Below are 23,847 nucleotides of genomic sequence, written 5' to 3' on the forward strand. Positions count from 1 at the left end.
CCTGTATTATGAAAGCATCATACATTGATGCCTATTTTACTAAAGTATTTCATTATATGTAAGTGGAAATGTTGAATCACAGGTGAGTGCAACAAAAAGATTACTAAATGAGTAACCTTTCGCCCAAGAAGCGTTCTTCTTAATTAGATAACACACAGGCCTGCACACGCACATGCAGGTGAAACAATCGCATGTGACTGCTGTCTCTGGCTGCTGAGCCCTTGTGCACTCTATTCAGGAGTGACTTAAAGGGCAATCGTAATACTTTGGACAGTGAGGTGAAGGCAGCTGTCAAGTCCTGGATTCAAGAAAAGTCTGAGGAACTTTTCGGTTACAAAAAATAAAATAAAAATAAAAATATTGACGATTGTGAAGCTAAGAATTGTTTGTTTTGCCCGATTTTCCTAATTGTTTTCTTTTGTGTGCTCCAAGCTTATGTGCTTTACTTTTCAGCCTATCCTTGCACTTTCAAATTGATAATATAAGGGGTGATCAAAAAGTTTCTATTTGGGGTGTTGCTGCAGTGTATGTGCAATGTAGCTAGAGTCTGATGCAGCACCAACTGTAAACCAGGGATTAGTTTGGCATTTGTGTCTTTGTGACGTGCTTACAGTAAAGTGAAAATGTGAATCATGACAATATTACCAAATATGTCCAAACAATACTAATAAGCTGTTCTTTTCTTGGCTGTCTAAGGACAAATACCGGTAGACATCCATCCGAGAGTGGTTTCAAGTTTTGTCCTTGGATGGGTAATGCTGGTTCGAAGCAACTTTTAAGGTCTCGTATAAAGTGATATTCTGTTCTCTGTTGAAAGTTTCTGAACAGTGTGCATCTTAGCAGACATCTGGCAAGGCTACATGAGCATCCGTTACCGCTGGAGCAGTTTCATTTGATTTTGTGATGCTGTTTTTTAATTGTGCAATGAAAACTGCTTATAAACAGACGGAAGTAGTCTTGAAGAAGAGTTAGTGTATAACTATGTCTGTGAATTCTTACCTGGAACATTGCAAATTGACTTATTGTTTCTGGGATGAGGAAGCCTGGGTTTAAGCATTAGATGGATAACAAAACCAGAAAAAGAAGTAAAAAGCAGCTCCTGAGCCTGTGAATTAAATGCAGTATTACAGTTTTGGTCACTGGCCAGAGTATGGCTTCAAAATGCAGATGTAGACTTTGCTCTCAAGGATGGTATGGAATTGTTCCATACTTTGTAGCAAAATTAATTGTTTAAAGACATTTCACATGCAGTAGTGCGAAATGTGACCACTTTTTCAGCTGCAGGAACAATACTGCAGTACTTCTATTATGACACCCATGTGCCTTTTGTGGGCAGTGATACTTACAGGTAACATACTGTATTTTTAGTCAATGTATGTAAAATTGTTCACATGACAGTGTGCATGTAATTTAAGTAACTTAATACTTTCTCTTTGCAACTTCTCTGCATGTGTCAAATGAACGGTTAAACAAGGCCTTTAGGGGGTCAGTGATTCCTGTGGGACAAGGATGTGCAGTAGGCAGTTACAGGCATCTTCATTCAGTAAGACATGGTGTTTTATCAGACAGATGTCTTCAACGTAGTGCACCAGTGAGATGATGCTCACAGCATTAATGGCAGACTGACGCACTGATTCTAGACTGTACTGCCAATGAACAAACTTTATGGTTGCCCCTTGTGTTATGGTTCCCTTGAAAATGGGCTGTTAATCTAGAAAACATTTTAAATTTATCTTTGTCGTTTTTAGTAAATAAATTGTAAAAAAACTACTGCAGTGCACCTTGTGTTTTGCTTTTTTACTGTTTACCGGACTGACCCCTCTAACTTCAGTTATCATGTAGAAAATTTGTGGGATGGAGGAAAATACTAGTGTGTGTGTGTGTGTGTGTGTGTGTGTGTGTGTGTGTGTGTGTGTGTGTGTGTGTGTGTAAAAACACACATTGTGATTTTAGTTTGCAGGAAATTAAACTGCAAAACCCTTATTTCCAGTTTGAAACCTGCTAGTGTTGACTGTCCGTTGAACACTTTGAAGTTCAGCCACTCAGAAAAATTTGAGGCTTAGAAAACCAGCCATTTATGCCATTATTTAAAGCATTACTGGCACATACGTGTTTGATATATCCTAAAGAGCAAAACATTAAAAAAAATACCGAGCTTCAATGTTTATTTTTCATATTTTGCTCTATTCTTAGATTATACAAATTTCAAAATAATTAGGACATAGTATGACTGTCCATCCAAAAACAGGTGAGTTATTGAGCAATTGCAAAAATAATTCACTTTTGTAGGAAAAGTTTGAAGTATTCTGGCACACAGAGAGGTCTGTTGGAATCGGAGCAGTACTAGTTTGTTGCTTTCCTGTTTGTTCTGCCAGTATAGTGCCCATTTTCTCCAAACAAGTCTTGGAAACCTATGTTGAAACTAAATGTTTCTTTCAAAATAATTTTCGAAATTTGAGAACAGGAGGCAGCATGTGTCAAGGTACAATTTACGAGCGGTCGGTGGTTCCCAGTTGAGGTAATTGCTGCCTGAGCTATACTCTGGCACAGTCCATTGAACACAGTGGTTTGACCTGAGTTACCCTCAGGCTTGTCACCAAAGTGTTAACGAAGGTTTTTGCAACGCTTTCATAATTTACTGAACAAACTTACTCAGTTGCTTGAAGCTCCATTACAGAAGATTTGGATATGAGTCACTGTTTCTTAAACACTTAAGTTTTGTCTGACCTAGCCTGAAAATCCAGTGTCATTTGATCAACATAAAGCTCTTATTTCAATGCATTGTATGGAGTCCATAATGAGCACTATACTGACCACAGTAATCTAGAGAACAAGCCATTAGCGATTATATGTATTAGTGATGGGAATAAACTTTATTTTGTTTAAAGTGGAGGGGAAAAAATTGAGTCTTTCTGAAAATATGGTATCATATTTGCTCAAAATAATATCCATCCATTTATTTTGTTTAATTTTTCAGGGAGAAGTTTCCTACATCCGTGTGAAAGAAGATTATGGGGGTGGTGGCAGTGGAGGTCGTGGGAGTGTTGGAGGTGGGCGTTCTCGCTCTCGCAGCTATTCACCTCGCAGGCGCGGCTCACCCACTTACTCCCCTGTCAGGCGCAGCTTTTCTGATTCGCGTTCTCGCTCTCGGTCACGGTCCTACAACTGAGAGGTTAATATCATTTCTGTCCTAGACATTGTCATTTTTACCCTGCAGACTTTATGATGATGAGATTTTACAGACTTGATGGAGAGACTGCATAATGTGACTGTGTTTACCAACCTTCACCACTGCCTTATCCTCTCTGTATGACAACCACGTTAAGTTCATAAGATAATCAATGCTTATTATTTCTGTAACTTTTTATGCATGAATGAGAAGTGTGTAATTTTAATTTTTGCGCTTTCAATGTTGTGTGAATGGTAGATGGCACCAGTTTAGAAAGTATTAAATGAGTACTGAAGTGTATTATAAAAATATGTTTCTGCCAAACTTCAGAGGAATGAAAACTCAATAGTGTGACAGTACTACATGGTACAGAATTGTCTTCTTAACTAGAAATATCCAAATCATTTTTGTAATGATATGCATAGTTGTCAGACCCAATAAGATGCTTGTGTACAATAATTGCTAATTTGAAGTAGCCACACTCTTCATATAAGGCTGTGCAAAGCATTTCAGAGCATTTAGGACACAATAATGTTTGTAGATATTGTAGTTCTACATAGATGTGGAAGTTTCTTCTCAGAGTCTCTGTCAGGGAAATGTTGAAACTGAATAGGGTCATGAGTTGGTAATAGTCACACTTCCATGCATTCTTAAAAAGATCACTTTTGATTCAATCCAAATGTAGTTAATATTGCTGAGCTTTGGTGCTGTGTAACATGTATCAGGTAATTGAGAAAATGATCAAATTTTGGCTCCCAATGTCAGTAATATTAGGTCTGGTGGTATACAGAATGAGATATGAGAAGCAGAAAAAATCTGGCACAGTTAAGGTTACAAGAACTTTTGTTATCTGCTTGACTTTATAAACAAGGGATTCATTTGTATTGTCATTTTTCTTGTGTACTGTTTCCTAATGCTGCACTCTTGAGTGAGTGCAGCAGATTTTACAAGTTTGATTCTTCAGACTGTATCATATAATAGTTGACATTTGCTATACATTTCACAATTCTGTCAATACTGCCCTTGGGTAGGTTTTCGCCCATTCTTGATTGGAATGGAATTGGCAGTATTTGGTGTCATTCCCCGAAATGAAGAATGCAGCTTGGTTTTGTAGATGTTGATGGATAAATTTGTCAATGTGTTCTACTTTGAGCTCCCTTATTGGTGTGTCTTATTACATAAAAATGACTCTTAAACAAAAAATGGCAGAACATTCAGAAGTAGATGAGTTTTAGAGTAATTACTGAAGGGGAGCCTTCTGCTTCTTCCATAACTTAAGATTAACTTTCTGTATAAGTAATATAATTCTTGACTTAAAACATTCTTGGAACTATTTCATTAAGTTGCCCCAAACTTGACGAAAATCAAACTTAACTGAATATAGTAACTTATAATTGCTGAATATTTACTGTAAATGTACATTATTTTTTCTGTTGGAAAACTAAACATATTTTGTAGCAGTGGGTAATTCCAAGGAATGTCAGTTTATTCGTTAAGTCAGGATCTTGCATAGTTACATTGAAGTATTTGTTCTTTTTTTCATGTTGTATTGTAATTTCATTGGAAGTAAATGTACAAATTTATTGTATGTCTTTAAAGTGCAACTATTATGAAGGTAGTGCTTAGTTGGAAAAAATGAGTAACAGCCACTAGTAAATTTAATTTCATAAGCTGCTTTTGGCATCACCTTCATAGAGTCTCACTTCAAAGATACTAAATGTTTTGGTGCCTTATATTGCATTAATTATGTTTTTTTCTCTTTTTCCCGTGCACATTGGATAGCAATTGTATTGGATGTATCAACAATTTGGAATACATACACAATAAAGGATTGAATCTGATTTCTAAAAAGTACATGGAGTCTGTTTTTGGATGAAGAGGACTAGTGTGGATTTCATGGATTGTCCTTGGATTCATGTGGTTGGATTGGAGGATTCTCATCTTGCAGTCTATTCCATCAGGAGCTCTTTCGATGCCTCTGTGCTAGTACTAGGATGTGGACTTTCTTAAACACCTGGATAAGCCATGAACGGAATAGATGTCATTGTGGAAATGATCATTAATTAGGTTTCAAGTGGAACTATTAACCCTACAAAATTCACTCTGGATCATTGAGGAAAGAGAATAAATGAACATATTTGTTCTCAGAACTATTCTCTTTAATGCATTAATGTCTGACAAACAGTGGCATCAATTTATGGACATCCAAAGATGATAACATATGGGTGGAATTCAGTGATCGTTAGGACACTTCCTATTCACCACTGGAAAAGAGGACAACAATCCTAAGTTATCATTGGATGAAATGATTGATTCATATGGATCTAACCCTGTTCTTGGATCAGCGTGGGAAAATATTCCAGGATTTTTCTCTGTTTGAGGATTCTGGGCTACTTTTCCAATGACGTTTAAGTCTTATAGAAGTGTGGATTCATATGGATCTCCTTGTTTATCAGGGAATATGACACGTGTCGCATGGTATGCTTGGATTTGTGGAATCTCTGCCCCTCAAGGAAGTAGCGGACAAGACATGGGACAATAGACTGAATTTGTTTGGACACTGGAGTGTGCTTGAATGGATACTTATAGGACTCATTACTACTTGGACACAAGTGATCTCATTTGCTCAACAGTATGGACACCTCCTCTTAATGTGTAGGACATGCATGTTTGGGATGCCTGCCATCTGTGATTTTTTTACACTTTGAATGATACGTTCTTGAATTTGAGAACAACGTTGGATCAGAAATCCCAGATTTCTGTAGCTTGAAAAACCACTAGGAGCATTCAAACTGCTTATGCATGCACATGTGGTAGGCAACTTGACTCAGTTGATGACACAGGAAATAACAGACTGGAGGGATTCCAGTCAATTGACTTTGGATTGAGGCAGTATGGACTGAGATACAGGTCAGGACAAATTTGCTGCATCTGCTGGAGACCCCACCTGTACTGTTACCCTGCTTCTGGGATGGAGATTCCACACTGGTATGTTAAACAGTATGGTATTTTGTGTGGCTTCTAATGTCTTAATTTTGCTTTGATAACTCACTAAGTTATGTGGTTTATTTCGTTTCCGCCCCCAGAATTTTTATTGTCATCTTAATTTGGTATTGTGTGTGTGTGTGTGTGTGTGTGTGTGTGTGTGTGTGTGTGTTTGGGTGGGGGTTTGTGCATTTGTAACTATGCATACGTATGGCATGCTTGAAACTTTGCGCAGATATTTATTCGGTCTTAAGTTTCTCCTCTTCTTCCCTGCTTTGACAGGTAGTAAACAGAAATGCCAAAGAACGCGTCTTTATTCATATTTTAATATTCAACTATGAGTATCAAGGTATAGTTCAATGTAAGTATGCAGTTGTAGCATTTTGGCAAAGCAAGTTGCTTTATCCTTAAACATTGGTATAATTAATTGTGGCATCTGTGTTAGTAAGCTCTTAAGTTTGAGTATTTCATTGAAGCATGCAGTGGGAATGTTGTTTTGCAAGTGTTCAAGTACACAGTTATTTAATTGTGGTTGGTTATACTATACAATACAATTTGGGTGGGGGTGACTTATTGTGTGAAGTCCTTTATTTATAGCATTTTATAATGGGCTTTGCTCTCTCTCTCTCTCTCTCTCTCTCTCTCTCTCTCTCTCTCTCTCTCTCTCCACCTACACCTACCTCTACGTCTCTCTATTTCTAGTTCCTTTTAATACATTACATCACTATAACTTTTACAATATTGAAAATATGTTACACCATAGTGACAGCAACAAAAAGATGTAGTGTTACTAAGAGCATTGGAATACCGTTACTCCATAGGTAAGGGTTTCGGATTCAAATAGCGTTTCCCAAATGAACTTTGCAGAGGATAAAATGATCTTTCCACCTAGATTGTTTACTCTTGAAACAAATATTTTACCACAACCAGCTAGTTTCAGCCATACGGCTATCATAAGTGAAATCTATGGGACATGCAATGTATGCAGTGTGAAAATAATGTATATACGTAGATACACAAAATTATTAATATATACGGATATAATAGAGGGAAACATTCCATGTGGGAAAAATATATCTAAAAACAAAGGTGATGTGACTTACCAAACGAAAGCGCTGGCAGGTCGATAGATACACAAACATACACACAAATTTCAAGCTTTCACAACCAACGGTTGCTTCATCAGGAAAGAGGGAAGGAGAGGGAAAGACGAAAGGATGTGGGTTTTAAGGGAGAGGGTAAGAAGTCATTCCAATCCCGTGAGCGGAAAGACTTACCTTGGGGGGGAAAAGGGACAGGTATACACTCGCACACATACATACATACATACATACATACACACACACACACAAGACACAAGCAGACATATGTCTTTACATATGTCTGCTTGTGCCTGTTATGTGTGTGTGTGTGTGTGTGTGTGTGTGTGTGTGTGTGTGTGTGTGTGTGTGTGTGTGTGTGTGTACCTGTCCCTTTTTCCCCTCAAGGTAAGTCTTTCCACTCCCGGGATTCGAATGACTCCGTACCCTCTCCCTTAAAACCCACATCCTTTAGTCTTTCCCTCTCCTTCCCCCTTTCCTCATGAAGCAACCATGGGTTGCGAAAGCTTGAAATTTGTGTGTGTGTTTGTGTTTGTTATTGTTTCTATCAACGTACCAACGCTTTCGTTTGGTAAGTTACACATTTAATTTAAGACACCAGTAGTTAATATGAAATCCTTACATAAACGATGTCTACCTGTACTGGTACCATATGCTGTGGTCAAACCTCTTTAACAGTAAGAATTGCCTGTAATTAAAATTCATTAAATTAAAGTAGGGGTTGTTCTTCTCCCTTATACCAGTCCCTACTATTGAATTGACTCAAATTTCAATGTGGGGTGATGGGCAGAGTTGTTGGCTTGGCCATTTTAAATGTGTGTTTTTTAATGATATGTATTCTACAGCCAGTAACATTATTGTTGCACTGAAATGGTAGCGTAAAATAATTGTGTTTGGGCCAAAGTGATTTTTCCCACTCACTGTCAGCCAATTTTTTTTTACACTAGTTATAATGAAAAGAGACAATAAGAGCTTTGACAACAAACTGGGCTGGTAATTTTTTATAAGACTATGCAAAATTCTTGATTTCTGCAGAACCCATGAAGAGGAAATTATGCCCTTAAAAATATTTAAAGTGAATGAAAAGTTATGGTCATGTAATATTGGCACATTTCAGTAGTATAACCGGGAATTACCAGGATCTGAGAAATGACATGGAAAGACCAGGCCCCCTCTAACAAACCTCATTTATCCTTTTGACAAAAACATTTTTTCCAAAGTAACAATAGGCCCCCTTTAAGAAAAACAGGTAAGAAAATACAAAGTTAACTTATCATGTTAAGTTTACACACTTGAAAACTGCTCAAAATGGTGAGTGATATAGTTATCCTTTTAATGACCTTGAACAAGACACAAGGTAAGACTTAAATAGTATTGGCTTTTAAAAAATTTAACCAAACCAAGAAAACAATTGAAACTGAGCTCTAGACAAATTTCTGCAAGCGAGCTCAAAACCGAGACATTGGGCAGACCTCTAAAAGATAAATATTAACTAGTAAAAAAGATACAACAGTTCACCTGTATAGTTTATCCCGATGGTTTACACCAAATAATTTAGATTGAAATTTAGAACAAGGTTACAGCATGTATTACACAGAACCACAAAACTAAGAGGGAAAATTCCGTGTGCGAAGGCAATTAATCAGATGGTCTCCTGACCGACCGCAAAATTTCATTTACAGGCAACTCAGATAACATAAGTTACTCAACTTGATCACAAACAGTCAGGACCTTTGGCTGCAAACAAATAACAATCTGTGCTAGGAAATGTTTGAGAGCTGTTCACATGGCCGTAAGCAAGCTGGGCTCACGTTACAAGGAGTCTCTGACATGGAACGCTCTCCCGATAACTTAGTTGGTGCTGTCAACAGTGAACACAAATGTCTCACTGAATCACACTACAACTGAAAATGATTGTTTAACCACGGTTGCACTTGTAGAACCTTCCAAATAAGGTCATATTCCCCAGGAAATAGCCTTGTTAAAAATGTAAGGTGTGAAGGAGAACTACTCAAAAGGACCTGTAAATTCTTCCAGGAAGGAATGTAAATAACAACTCACCACTAACTGGAGATCATAACACACAAAACTTGAAAGGCTGGATAATAGTAATAACAGAGCACACGAGCTTCTAGAACATAGTGAAACCAAAGATCAAAATTGTGAAACAGTTCGTTCTCTAAATTATGACAAATTTTTAGAGAGAACCATAGCCAGGAGATTAACACAGGTCACTTCAAAACACACAGAGCCAACAGGACAATAATTTTGTCCGAGAATCACATTGAGTCAACTAACAAAGGCATGCACAAAACCTCGTGGAAATATACACACAAATACGTGCTCAAACAGCTTGCGGAATGGGAAATCTGTGCACAGAGATGAACAATCAGGTACACATACCATAGGCAAACCAAATCTTTTGCCTTCTACGCAGTGCTGGCGAAGAAGAGTGAACGATGATCCAGGAAAGACGTCGTGCCGTTGACCCAGCTCCCATTCAGATGACATCTGGCAATTGTGAGTGATTTTCTGCACTTTCAATCGGCGATCCTCCATGACCATTTTGTGCACTTTTGCAATGATTTCTGGAGTAGTGACACATCTTGGCCGATCACTGTGCAGATCATCATCTTAGCTCTCCTGACTAAATTTAAAGTCATTTGTCTACTTGGCAACAGTTGAATATGAAGGAGCAGAGTCCCCCAGTGTATTCTGAAAATCGGCATGAATGTCCTTTGCTTTTATACCTTTCTTTATGAAGTACTTAATCATATCTCGACTCCCCCCCCTTCCCCCCCCTCCCCCCCAATATCTTCGCAAATCACTACTTGGGAACAACAGAGCCCCATCACTGCCACAGCTCTCTTTTGAGAGCACTGATGTGGCTTGTGTTTACAGGTAACACTCCAATGAATGTCGGGTGAACAACTCGTTGCACTAGCGCTGACATCTTGTGAGGATTTTCGAACCACCCTCATATCTGAAGTTTCTGTCAACACTTACATTCGCTTTAACAAGTTTAGTGTGGCCTTTTTGTTTGATCATGAACAGGTTTCCCACATAACTATTTGCCTTTTTCTAAAGTAGACAACACATACTCACACAAGCAATCTCGCACACACAGGAGCACTGTCTCTGGCCACTGAGGCCGTACTGTCAGCAACTGCACATGGTGGGGAAGCAGCCTAGGTAGAGGGGGTAAGGAGGAGGCTGGGGTGAGGAGGAAAATGGATAACAGAATAGGGGTGGGGTAAAATGTAGGGCATGTTTGTGGGAGTGTGCAGTGATGTGGGCAGCTAGGTGCAGCCCTACCAGCTCAGCCCTGTTATCCCTCCCACTCATCACCCTAACCTCCCCCCTACTGCCACCACCATGATTACTTCTCCTATTATGTGCAGTTGTTAGCAGTACGGACTTGGTGGCCAGACACAGTTGTCTTGTGTGTGTGTGTGTCTTGTGTGTGTGTGTGTGTGTGTGTGTGTGTGTGTGTGTGTGTGTGTGTTCACTTTGGGAGGTGGTCTTTAGGCTGAAAGCTTTGTTGTGCCTATCTGTGACTCAGATCTCTCTTATATGTGGACTAGCGATGTATCCTTTTCATAATATTGTACACTGTAATTACACATGACTGAAAGCAACACAGCCTTGCTCTGTACAGAGAGATAATGACATCTATTAGTGAGAGATCAACACCTTTTCAGAGCAACAATGATCATTTTTTTCCAATATGTCCATTCAAAACTTTTTTACAACATGAGGAAGTGGGGCGAGGCAGGGGTGGTGGTGGAGGTGGAATGGGGAGTGTTGGGGGGTCATCATTAGCCTACAGGTCTGTTCAGAAGACGATGTGCAGTCGAAAGAACAAAAATGAAATGAAATTGTCTTATTGCATTTTTTGGCCGGGAGACTCAGTGGAGGTTGTTCGTCCCCTAGTTTAAATCTCTTTGACGCATCTTCAGTGACTTGTGTGTCGATGATAATGAAAATGGGTAGGTAAAAAGTCTACTTACCAAGCGGCAGTGGGGAAAAACACATGAAAAGGTATTACACTTGGAAGCTTTTGGAGCCAGTGGCTCGTCCTTCTGGCTGAAGGGTTGAAGATGGATAAGGGCTGAAGGACAAGGACTGGTGAGGTTTAGGAAAAGGGGTAAACTTTGGAAAAGTCACCCAGAACCCTGCCAGACACGATGAGAGGGAAAGACTCTCCTGGACCTGGGGTTCTGGGCAACTTTTCTGAACTCTACCCCTTTTCCTAAATCTCACCCTTCTTCCTTCCCCGTCTGCCAGGAGTAGGAGCCACTGGCTCCAAAATCTTGCTAACTATGTTACATTTTATATGTGTGTTCTCCTGTCACCACTCGGTGAATAGACTGATTATCTATTCAGTTAAACTATATTTTCAAAATTGATTATTTTTTATGATAATGAAATAACGGATAATGACACACCCAGTACCGGAGTGGAAATCTAAGCCAGGTCCCCTGCATAGTGTTCAGCCGCACTGACCACTCACCAGTGGAGGCGGGCAAAACTAAACTGTTGGTACGTATCAATAAGCTCAGGCGCCTGTGGTTGTGTGCAGCTTGCGTAGTGGGAACACGACAGCAGCACCATGTGTAACACACTTTTAACATTGTATTTGCCCCCTCTTTTATTGTATTAATATTACTTTGAGAATGTTTCTCTTATCGCCTGTAATTATGTAGAATTACTGCATATTTCCAGTGTGACGCTTACTTTTCCTGTTTGATATGCCAAGATGTTTCTGCCTTGAGTCTATTAATAGGAGAAAAGCTGAGAGTAGTTAAGTTGTAGCTGCATGATAGTGTTTGAGGAGCTGCATATTCTGGGAAGTAATCGTGGTTCGCATCCCTCAAACCCCATTGAAAATTTGTGGGCCAAATAAAACATTCCACAACTCACACTGGCCAGTACTGTCCCCTGGGCTTAATGATGGATACATAGGAGATTCTCCAGAGGTTGAGTGCCCCCACAGCTCTTTGGACGATACATAACTGACGCCAGTGGTAGGTGGAGCACGTACATGCTGACTGCCTCTTTGCTTCGCCGGATGAGGCAAGTAATTGGTGTTGACAGTGGGTGTAGCACATGCGAGCCTCATTCCTGATGTGAAACTTACCTTCACTCCCATTACTCCACTTTAGAATATTTGATACAGCTGTATGTTTGTTAATTGGAAATCTAAGTAAAATTGCTAAATATTTGTGAATTTGAAGGGAGCTCAAACAAGTCAATTTGAACAGAAATGATGTTCTAATATGAGAGAGACAGAGAAAACACTTAATGCCGACTAGTATAAGAACAGGTAAACCCTAAAATAATAATATTCTTTTCCCTTCTTTTCCATGCTGCCTCTCCAACATTTTCTGCTCCCCCCCCCCCCCCCCCCCCCCCCAAATATATATATATATAAACAAAGATGATGTGACTTACCAAATGAAAGTGCTGGCAGGTCGACAGACACACAAAATTCAAGCTTTCGCAACAGACTGTTGCCTCATCAGGAAAGAGGGAAAGGCGAAAGGATGTGGGTTTTAAGGGAGAGGGTAAGGAGTCATTCCAATCCCGGGAGCAGAAAGACTTACCTTAGTGGGAAAAAAAAGGATGGGTATACACTCGCGCACACACACACACACACACACACACACACACACACACACACATAGCCATCCACACACACACATATATATATATATATATATATATATATATATATATATATAATGCAGTCAGGGCACATAAAAGGTGTTTTGTATGTTACCATTCTATGGGAGCATTCCATGCACTGTGCCCATTTTCTCTATCTTAGTCTTCAGTGAAATGACCATTGCAGAATATGCATAGTGTGCCCTCTTCAGATAGCTTCATTGAAATTTTTATCAGACTATGAGTGACTAGAAGATTGTTTTGTGTGATTTTCTCCTTTTTTTTTTTTTTTTTTTTTTTTTTTTTTTTCAGGAATAAAACTCACTTCTGCTTCTTTTGGTTCCACTATAGCTCTCATCTTTTTCAATTGTTTCAAACGTTCCCTGTATGGGAACAATGTAGGCTACTCAAAAGATACAGAATATGCTGATTTTGGTAGCTGGCTGGATACCAGTTGGACTAACAGTTAGTCTGTTGTTAGTATTTTGAAGTATTGGTATGTGCAAGGTCATCATCTCTAAGTATATGCCTGTTACATGGGAAGTGGTCTTTTAAAGCAGTCTTCCATTGTTACTGCTCTCAGGTAGGTTGCTTCAAATAACATTGTAATGAAAAGGAGGTTACCACTTGATCTGAGTTATTTGGCCATCAGTTTTGTGTCTTGGGGGCAATGTGTGTTGAATGGTTTCATGAATTCCAAATGATGTAATAAATAGTGTATGTGGTCATGATTTTCTGATGCATTGTCTGGCACGTATAAGAATACCTGTGGTGTCGGATATTAGGAAGGAGCAGTCTTAGGCCAGATACCTAGCTTCATAGGTATGCTGCGTGATGTGAAGACAATTGACTATAGTGAATGAAAAAGAACTTTGTGAAGAATATAATCATATGAATATCGTTGCAGCAGCTACTCAGCTATTTCACATATTGAGTTTCACAAGTTGAACAGCACATACGCTCAAAAACTTAGAATTCAACACTTTTAGGAGGAGGATTCTTGACGGTATCCAGCTCCATATTGGTCTTTTTGTCACTGCTCTACGTTTCGTGCTGTGAGAACTGAGTTGTGATAGCTTCCAACAGAGCTGAGCCCTTACTTTAAACAGAATCTAGCTTTCTCACATTAGCACACACTCTCATAATAGGCACTTTCCCTCTGTATTCAGAATCATTTTCAGTAGTGATATATATTTCGGGTAAATTGAAAACAGTGTCAAATCCAAACAGTTATTTAATCTAATTTAATTCTAATTGCAGCAAGGCAAAGAGTAGTGCATTGTCATCTGGCATATGTTATTTTATACCCATAGACCTCCAGCATTATTTAGTTCTATTTCCCTTCAAAAATCATGGAGGAAACACCCACACTATTCCATTTGAAAAACATATTCTCTGTGCTTGTCATGTCAATTGGAAGCTTGTGCTATTTGGCACCACTTATCCCTTTTGAATCGTTAATTTTAGAATTTTAATAAATACTGTCAGATCAAATTTAAACATCTTGGTCACACCCTGAATTTAAGTGTTTCTGAATAAAGGGGCAGAAGAGTTGCTGTTGAGCAGGGCACTCAAATTTGAGTGTGTAATTTGATTTAAAAAAAAAAAAAAGTGTCACTACTACTTTCATTCATGCCAAAGGACTGAATAATTATTTGATAAGTTACTCTTTCCAACATTTGACGGGATTATGAAAAGGATAGGTTACTACTCATCATATAATGTAAATGGTGATTCGCATACGGGCACAACAGAAAGACTGCTAAGTAAACTTTCAGCCAAATAGCCTTCTCCCGAATGAGTGTGTGCGCACATGGAAGATGCTTACCTGTGTGTGTGTGTGTGTGTGTGTGTGTGTGTGTGTGTGTGTGTGTGTGTGTGTGTGTGTGTGTAATTAATTGATTCAGAAGAAGGCTTTTTGGCTGAAAGCTTACATTTTTAGCAGTCCTTTTGTTGTGCCTGTCTGCAACTGAAGATTCCCACTACAAGGTGAGTAGCAATCTGTCTTTTTCATAGTATTGTCATACTCCATCCTCGTCCCCCCGGCTTTTGGAATATGGGCTGTGTGAAAGATAACATTTTGATAGAAGTCTGATTGGTCTAAAATCAGTTACCCAACATTTTGATAGAAGTCTGATTGGTCTAAAATCAGTTACCCTATAAAACAAATGCCCTTAATATAACTTGGATGGATTTCGTTTAAAAATTTTGTTAGGTTTTTAGCAGGAGCTACAAATAATATGCACCAGTGTTGTACTGACAAAGAGAAACTACACAGAAAAGTCATTGTCACCTACCATGATGGGGGGGGGGGGGGGGGGGGGGGACACAATTATTGGCTATATTGTGGAAGCATACTCCAGTTGAACGAGGGATGGCCATGCACTTTGCCCGGCAATTGTTGGCACAGCAATGCTAACCTCCTTTGGACTACGTCCAGCATTGCTGGACGAGTTGCTACATATTTTGTGATCGCTGCCAGTATTATCTATAGTATGCCTTGCTCATATAGTAAAATGTTGCTGCTATAACACATGAGCAAAAGTATTGCCACAAATTGTGATGTAGTAGCTGTACACACCGAGGATGCTGGTGAGGGACTTAGTCATTTTCCACATTAACAGTTGTTTAGTTGACTGTACATACTGATAAGAATGTGCAAAATTAGTTTCTGGTTTATAAGTAGCATTTACTTTCATGTAAGAAGTACACTGATGAGAACCCGCGCAAACATTTGTAGGTGAATAGTGTTGGTTTGTTACCAACTTTTCTTTTAATATTTACCATTAACATAAGTTTGCTGCAGCAGTATTCTTCATTTAAGAAGTTACTTTTCTTGTTTTTGTGTATCTGCATTTTCCTGGAATTTGGTTAGATTGACAGATAGGGGGGAGGGGGGATGGGCAGAGAAATACAAATTTATCTGAAATATTTTGAAACAATCCTCAGTAGTTCTACATCTACATGGTTACTCTGCAATTTACACTTAAGTGCCGGACAGAGGGTTCATTGAACCATTTTCATACTACTACTCTACCATTCCACTCTCAAATGGCGCATGGGAAAAAGGAACACCTAAATCTTTCTGTTCGAGCTCTGATTTCTCTTATTTTATTTGTGCGATTTATCGTATACCCAAAATTTATCTGATTTCTTTTAGTACCCATGTGGATGACCTCGCACTTTTCTTTGTTTAGTGCCAATTGCCACTTTTCACACCATACAGGACTTCTGTCTAGATCATTTTGTAATTGGAATTGATCGTCTGATGATTTTGCTAGGCGGTAAATTACAGCGCCATCTGCAAACAATCTAAGAGGGCTGCTCAGATTATCACCTAGATCATTTATGTAAATCAGGAACAGCAAAGGGCCTAACGTGGAATGCCAGATATCACTTTTGTTCTACTTGATGATTTACCATCTATCTCTACGAACTGTGACCCCTCTGAGAGGAAATCAGGAATCCAGTCACACAACGGAGATGATACTCTATATGCTCACAATTTAATTAATAGTCGCTTGTGATGAATGGTATCAAAAGCCTTCTGAAAATCTAGGAATATGGAATCGATCTGAGATGCCTTGTCGACACTCATTATTTCATGATAATAAAGAGCTAGCTGTGTTGCACGAGAATGTTTTTTTCTGAATCCGTGTTGGTCAAAAGGCCCTTAATTAACATTTAAACTTTGACAGCAGAAGACCACTTATTTGCTGTTAACTATCGTAGTCCAGTTTTCTAATCACCATTCAGTTGCCCTGAAACTAAAACTTTCTTTTATTTTTGCTAAATACCAGAAGTAATTAAAATGACCAAAAGTACAGTTTTCTTGAACCTGAAGACATACTGGAGCACCTCAGTGCTCTAGCATAGTCAGATTACAATGACTCGATAGTTGACACTTTACACTTTGGAGCCGGTTTACTCCAGTCAGAACACACAAAGTTGTACCTGAACCGTTCGCTGCTTGCAAAACTACCACAGTAATTGGAATTCCAGTTCCTTGTCTGACTTTCTTTCTTGATGTGTTCGGATCCCAAATCATGGGGATGGACCCATGTGAGCACTCCGCCCCAACACACACACACACACACACACACACACACACACACACAGAGACACACACACACGCGCACACTTGTGCGTGCGATATCAACAAAATGTACACAAATCAGACTAAGTGCTAACCAAATACTAATGGATCATTTTGTGCAAGATGCGATTCAGTGTCACATATACGTTTATTGTAATGCGGACATCGGCTTACATTAATAAGCTATGTACGATATTGCGTGATCTGAATTTTTGACGGTAGCAATTCATTGTCGCAACTGGGGCACTAGAGCTATGTTTATAACAAATCTCAGGTTGAGCAGTGACGTAGCACAGTGGTTAGCGTGTAAGCCTGACATGCTTATTTCTAAATTTAATCAAGACTTCGATTATGTCTGCTTGTGTCTGTATATGTGTGGATGGATATGTGTGTTTGTGCGAGTGTATACCCGTCCTTTTTTCCCCCTAAGGTAAGTCTTTCCGCTCCCGGGATTGGAATGACTCCTTACCCTCTCCCTTAAAACCCACATCCTTTCGTCTTTCCCTCTCCTTCCCTCTTTCCTGATGAGGCAACAGTTTGTTGCGAAAGCTTGAATTTTGTGTGTATGTTTGTGTTTGTTTGTGTGTCTGTCGACCTGCCAGCATTTTCATTTGGTAAGTCACATCATCTTTGTATATATATATATATGTATATATATATATATATATGTATATATATATGTATATATATATATATATATATATATATATATATATATATATATATATATATATATATATATAATAGAGGGAAACATTCCACGCGGGAAAAATATATCTAAAAAGTAAGATGATGAAACTTACCAAACAAAAGCGCTGGCAGGTCGATAGACACACAAACAAACACAAACACACACACAAAATTCTAGCTTTCGCAACCAATGGTTGCCTCGTCAGGAAAGAGGGAAGGAGAAGGAAAGACAAAAGGATATGGGTTTTAAGGGAGAGGGTAAGGAGTCATTCCAATCCCGGGAGCGGAAAGACTTACCTTAAGGGGAAAAAAGGGAAAAAAGGACAGGTATACACTCGCACACACACATATCCATCCACACATACACAGACACAAGCAGACATTTGTAAAGGCAAATAGTTTGGGCAGAGATGTCAGTCGGGGCAGATGTACAGAGGCAAAGATGAAGTTGAAAGACAGATGAGGTATGAGCGGCGGCAAATTGAAATTAGAAATTAGCGGAGATTGAGGCCTGGCGGATAGCGAGAAGAAAGGATATGCTGAAGGGCAAGTTCCCATCTCCGGAGTTCTGACAGGTTGGTGTTAGTGGGAAGTATCCAGATAACCCGGACGGTGTAACACTGTGCCAAGATGTGCTGGCCGTGCACCAAGGCATGTTTAGCCACAGGGTGATCCTCATTACCAACAAACACTGTCTGCCTGTGTCCATTCATGCGAATGGACAGTTTGTTGCTGGTCATTCCCACATAGAACGCTTCACAGTGTAGGCAGGTCAGTTGGTAAATCACGTGGGTGCTTTCACACGTGGCTCTGCCTTTGATCGTGTACACCTTCCGGGTTACAGGACTGGAATAGGTGGTGGTGGGAGGGTGCATGGGACAGGTTTTACACCGGGGGCGGTTACAGGGGTAGGAGCCCGAGGGTAGGGAAGGTGGTTTGGGGATTTCATAGGGATGAACTAAGAGGTTGCGAAGGTTAGGTGGACGGCGGAAAGACACTCTTGGTGGAGTGGGGAGGATTTCATGAAGGATGGATCTCATTTCAGGGCAGGATTTGAGGAAGTCGTATCCCTGCTGGAGAGCCACATTCAGAATCTGATCCAGTCCCGGAAAGTATCCCGTCACAAGTGGGGCACTTTTGGGGTTCTTCTGTGGAAGGTTCCGGGTTTGAGGAGATGAGGATGTGGCTCTGGTTATTTGCTTCTGTACCAGGTCGGGAGGGTAGTTACGGGATGCAAAAGCTGTTTTCAGGTTGTTGGTGTAATGGTTCAAGGATTCCGGACTGGAGCAGATTCGTTTGCCACGAAGACCAAGGCTGTAGGGAAGGGACCGTTTGATGTGGAATGGGTGGCAGCTGTCATAATGGAGGTACTGTTGCTTGTTGGTGGGTTTAATGTGGACGGACGTGTGAAGCTGGCCATTGGACAGGTGGAGGTCAACGTCAAGGAAAGTGGCATGGGATTTGGAGTAGGACCAGGTGAATCTGATGGAACCAAAGGAGTTAAGGTTGGAGAGGAAATTCTGGAGTTCTTCTTCACTGTGAGTCCAGATCACGAAAATGTCATCAATAAATCTGTACCAAACTTCGGGTTGGCAGGCCTGGGTAACCAGGAAGGCTTCCTCTAAGCGACCCATGAATAGGTTGGCATACGAGGGGGCCATCCTGGTACCCATGGCTGTTCCCTTTAATTGTTGGTATGTCTGGCCTTCAAAAGTGAAGAAGTTGTGGGTCAGGATGAAGCTGGCTAAGGTAATGAGGAAAGAGGTTTTAGGTAGGGCGGCAGGTGATCGGCGTGAAAGGAAGTGCTCCATCGCAGCGAGGCCCTGGACATGCGGAATATTTGTGTATAAGGAAGTGGCATCAATGGTTACAAGGATGGTTTCCGGGGGTAACAGACTGGGTAGGGATTCCAGGCATTTGAGAAAGTGGTTGGTGTCTTTGATGAAGGATGGGAGACTGCATGTAATGGGTTGAAGGTGTTGATCTACGTAGGCAGAGATGCGTTCGGTGGGGGCTTGGTAACCAGCTACAATGGGACGGCCGGGATGATTGGGTTTGTGAATTTTGGGAAGAAGGTAGAAGGTAGGGGTGCGGGGTGTTGGTGGGGTCAGGAGGTTGATGGAATCGGGTGAAAGGTTTTGTAGGGGGCCTAAGGTTCTGAGGATTCCTTGAAGCTCCGCCTGGACATCAGGAATGGGATTGCCTTGGCAAACTTTGTAAGTAGTGTTGTCTGAAAGCTGACGCAGTCCCTCAGCCACATACTCCCGACGATCAAGTACCACAGTTGTGGAACCCTTGTCCGCCGGAAGAATGACGATGGATCGGTCAGCCTTCAGATCACGGATAGCCTGGGCTTCAGCAGTGGTGATGTTGGGAGTAGGATTAAGGTTTTTTAAGAAGGATTGAGAGGCAAGGCTGGAAGTCAGAAATTCCTGGAAGGTAAGGAGAGGGTGATTTTGAGGAAGAGGAGGTGGGTCCCGCTGTGACGGAGGACGGAACTGTTCCAGGCATGGTTCAATTTGGATAGTGTCTTGGGGAATTGGATCATTAGGAGTAGGATTAGGATCATTTTTCTTCGTGGCAAAGTGATATTTCCAGCAGAGAGTACGGGTGTAGGACAGTAAATCTTTGACGAGGGCTGTTTGATTAAATCTGGGAGTGGGGCTGAAGGTGAGGCCTTTGGATAGGACAGAGGTTTCGGATTGGGAGAGAGGTTTGGAGGAAAGGTTAACTACTGAATTAGGGTGTTGTGGTTCCAGATTGCATTGATTGGAATTTTGAGGTTTTGGAGAGAGTGGAGCTGGAAGTGGGAGATTGAGTAGATGGGAGAGACTGGGTTTGTGTGCAATGAGAGGAGGTTGAGGTTTGCTGGAAAGGTTGTGAAGGGTGAGTGAGTTGCCTTTCCGGAGGTGGGAAACCAGGAGATTGGATATCTCCCATCTACTCAATCTCCCACTTCCAGCTCCACTCTCTCCAAAACCTCAAAATTCCAATCAATGCAATCTGGAACCACAACACCCTAATTCAGTAGTTAACCTTTCCTCCAAACCTCTCTCCCAATCCGAAACCTCTGTCCTATCCAAAGGCCTCACCTTCAGCCCCACTCCCAGATTTAATCAAACAGCCCTCGTCAAAGATTTACTGTCCTACACCCGTACTCTCTGCTGGAAATATCACTTTGCCACGAAGAAAAATGATCCTAATCCTACTCCTAATGATCCAATTCCCCAAGACACTATCCAAATTGAACCATGCCTGGAACAGTTCCGTCCTCCGTCACAGCGGGACCCACCTCCTCTTCCTCAAAATCACCCTCTCCTTACCTTCCAGGAATTTCTGACTTCCAGCCTTGCCTCTCAATCCTTCTTAAAAAACCTTAATCCTACTCCCAACATCACCACTGCTGAAGCCCAGGCTATCCGTGATCTGAAGGCTGACCGATCCATCGTCATTCTTCCGGCGGACAAGGGTTCCACAACTGTGGTACTTGATCGTCGGGAGTATGTGGCTGAGGGACTGCGTCAGCTTTCAGACAACACTACTTACAAAGTTTGCCAAGGCAATCCCATTCCTGATGTCCAGGCGGAGCTTCAAGGAATCCTCAGAACCTTAGGCCCCCTACAAAACCTTTCACCCGATTCCATCAACCTCCTGACCCCACCAACACCCCGCACCCCTACCTTCTACCTTCTTCCCAAAATTCACAAACCCAATCATCCCGGCCGTCCCATTGTAGCTGGTTACCAAGCCCCCACCGAACGCATCTCTGCCTACGTAGATCAACACCTTCAACCCATTACATGCAGTCTCCCATCCTTCATCAAAGACACCAACCACTTTCTCAAATGCCTGGAATCCCTACCCAGTCTGTTACCCCCGGAAACCATCCTTGTAACCATTGATGCCACTTCCTTATACACAAATATTCCGCATGTCCAGGGCCTCGCTGCGATGGAGCACTTCCTTTCACGCCGATCACCTGCCGCCCTACCTAAAACCTCTTTCCTCATTACCTTAGCCAGCTTCATCCTGACCCACAACTTCTTCACTTTTGAAGGCCAGACATACCAACAATTAAAGGGAACAGCCATGGGTACCAGGATGGCCCCCTCGTATGCCAACCTATTCATGGGTCGCTTAGAGGAAGCCTTCCTGGTTACCCAGGCCTGCCAACCCGAAGTTTGGTACAGATTTATTGATGACATTTTCGTGATCTGGACTCACAGTGAAGAAGAACTCCAGAATTTCCTCTCCAACCTTAACTCCTTTGGTTCCATCAGATTCACCTGGTCCTACTCCAAATCCCATGCCACTTTCCTTGACGTTGACCTCCACCTGTCCAATGGCCAGCTTCACACGTCCGTCCACATTAAACCCACCAACAAGCAACAGTACCTCCATTATGACAGCTGCCACCCATTCCACATCAAACGGTCCCTTCCCTACAGCCTTGGTCTTCGTGGCAAACGAATCTGCTCCAGTCCGGAATCCTTGAACCATTACACCAACAACCTGAAAACAGCTTTTGCATCCCGTAACTACCCTCCCGACCTGGTACAGAAGCAAATAACCAGAGCCACATCCTCATCTCCTCAAACCCGGAACCTTCCACAGAAGAACCCCAAAAGTGCCCCACTTGTGACGGGATACTTTCCGGGACTGGATCAGATTCTGAATGTGGCTCTCCAGCAGGGATACGACTTCCTCAAATCCTGCCCTGAAATGAGATCCATCCTTCATGAAATCCTCCCCACTCCACCAAGAGTGTCTTTCCGCCGTCCACCTAACCTTCGCAACCTCTTAGTTCATCCCTATGAAATCCCCAAACCACCTTCCCTACCCTCGGGCTCCTACCCCTGTAACCGCCCCCGGTGTAAAACCTGTCCCATGCACCCTCCCACCACCACCTATTCCAGTCCTGTAACCCGGAAGGTGTACACGATCAAAGGCAGAGCCACGTGTGAAAGCACCCACGTGATTTACCAACTGACCTGCCTACACTGTGAAGCGTTCTATGTGGGAATGACCAGCAACAAACTGTCCATTCGCATGAATGGACACAGGCAGACAGTGTTTGTTGGTAATGAGGATCACCCTGTGGCTAAACATGCCTTGGTGCACGGCCAGCACATCTTGGCACAGTGTTACACCGTCCGGGTTATCTGGATACTTCCCACTAACACCAACCTGTCAGAACTCCGGAGATGGGAACTTGCCCTTCAGCATATCCTTTCTTCTCGCTATCCGCCAGGCCTCAATCTCCGCTAATTTCTAATTTCAATTTGCCGCCGCTCATACCTCATCTGTCTTTCAACTTCATCTTTGCCTCTGTACATCTGCCCCGACTGACATCTCTGCCCAAACTATTTGCCTTTACAAATGTCTGCTTGTGTCTGTGTATGTGTGGATGGATATGTGTGTGTGCGAGTGTATACCTGTCCTTTTTTCCCTTTTTTCCCCTTAAGGTAAGTCTTTCCGCTCCCGGGATTGGAATGACTCCTTACCCTCTCCCTTAAAACCCATATCCTTTTGTCTTTCCTTCTCCTTCCCTCTTTCCTGACGAGGCAACCATTGGTTGCGAAAGCTAGAATTTTGTGTGTGTGTTTGTGTTTGTTTGTGTGTCTATCGACCTGCCAGCGCTTTTGTTTGGTAAGTTTCATCATCATATATATATATAAATAAATTGCTTGTCACCTGTGATCTGGAACCCTATGCCAACAGAAACTGTTCTTTGGCTCATAGTGCAGCTGCTCATGGGGCCAGTATGAGAATAGTTCAGGTAACCAATAATAGTGAGAAATTACAGTTCGCTTTTAGCACTGAAATCGAAATTTTTTATGTCTTGAGTTTGCTCATAAAAGTTAGCTTTAATCGCTGTGAACAAAGTGATCATGAATATAATTCTGCTGCATATTGTTTACTGCTGTTTTCTCGGATACATTGCAAATCAAGAGGCTGTGATAGGTTAGGACATCAGTTTGTATTCATGGCTACAAAACATGTCATCTGCCACAGTTCAGTCATTGGCCACTTAAAATCAGCTACCTGCAGGGCATCCCCCATTTCTGTCATATCTCGCAAGATCCGCCGCCGACATAGCTGCACGTTGCGCATTAACAGCACCCATGAACCGTGCTGAT

General features: G+C 41.4%; 1 protein-coding gene across 1 annotated transcript in view; it reads left to right on the forward strand.

The window, feature by feature from the left end:
- LOC126419195 (serine/arginine-rich splicing factor 1A) overlaps positions 1–5,023 on the forward strand; it is an 88,490-nt gene extending 83,467 nt beyond the window's left edge. Inside the window, exon 4 of the mRNA XM_050086328.1 lies at positions 2,978–5,023. Coding sequence (XP_049942285.1) covers positions 2,978–3,169 — 192 coding nt within the window. The 3' untranslated portion in view covers positions 3,170–5,023. The remainder of the gene's footprint in view (positions 1–2,977) is intronic.
- Positions 5,024–23,847: the final 18,824 nt, after the last annotated feature.

The sequence above is a fragment of the Schistocerca serialis genome, chromosome 9, assembly GCF_023864345.2.
Source record: "Schistocerca serialis cubense isolate TAMUIC-IGC-003099 chromosome 9, iqSchSeri2.2, whole genome shotgun sequence".
NCBI classification, from domain to species: Eukaryota; Metazoa; Arthropoda; class Insecta; order Orthoptera; family Acrididae; genus Schistocerca; species Schistocerca serialis.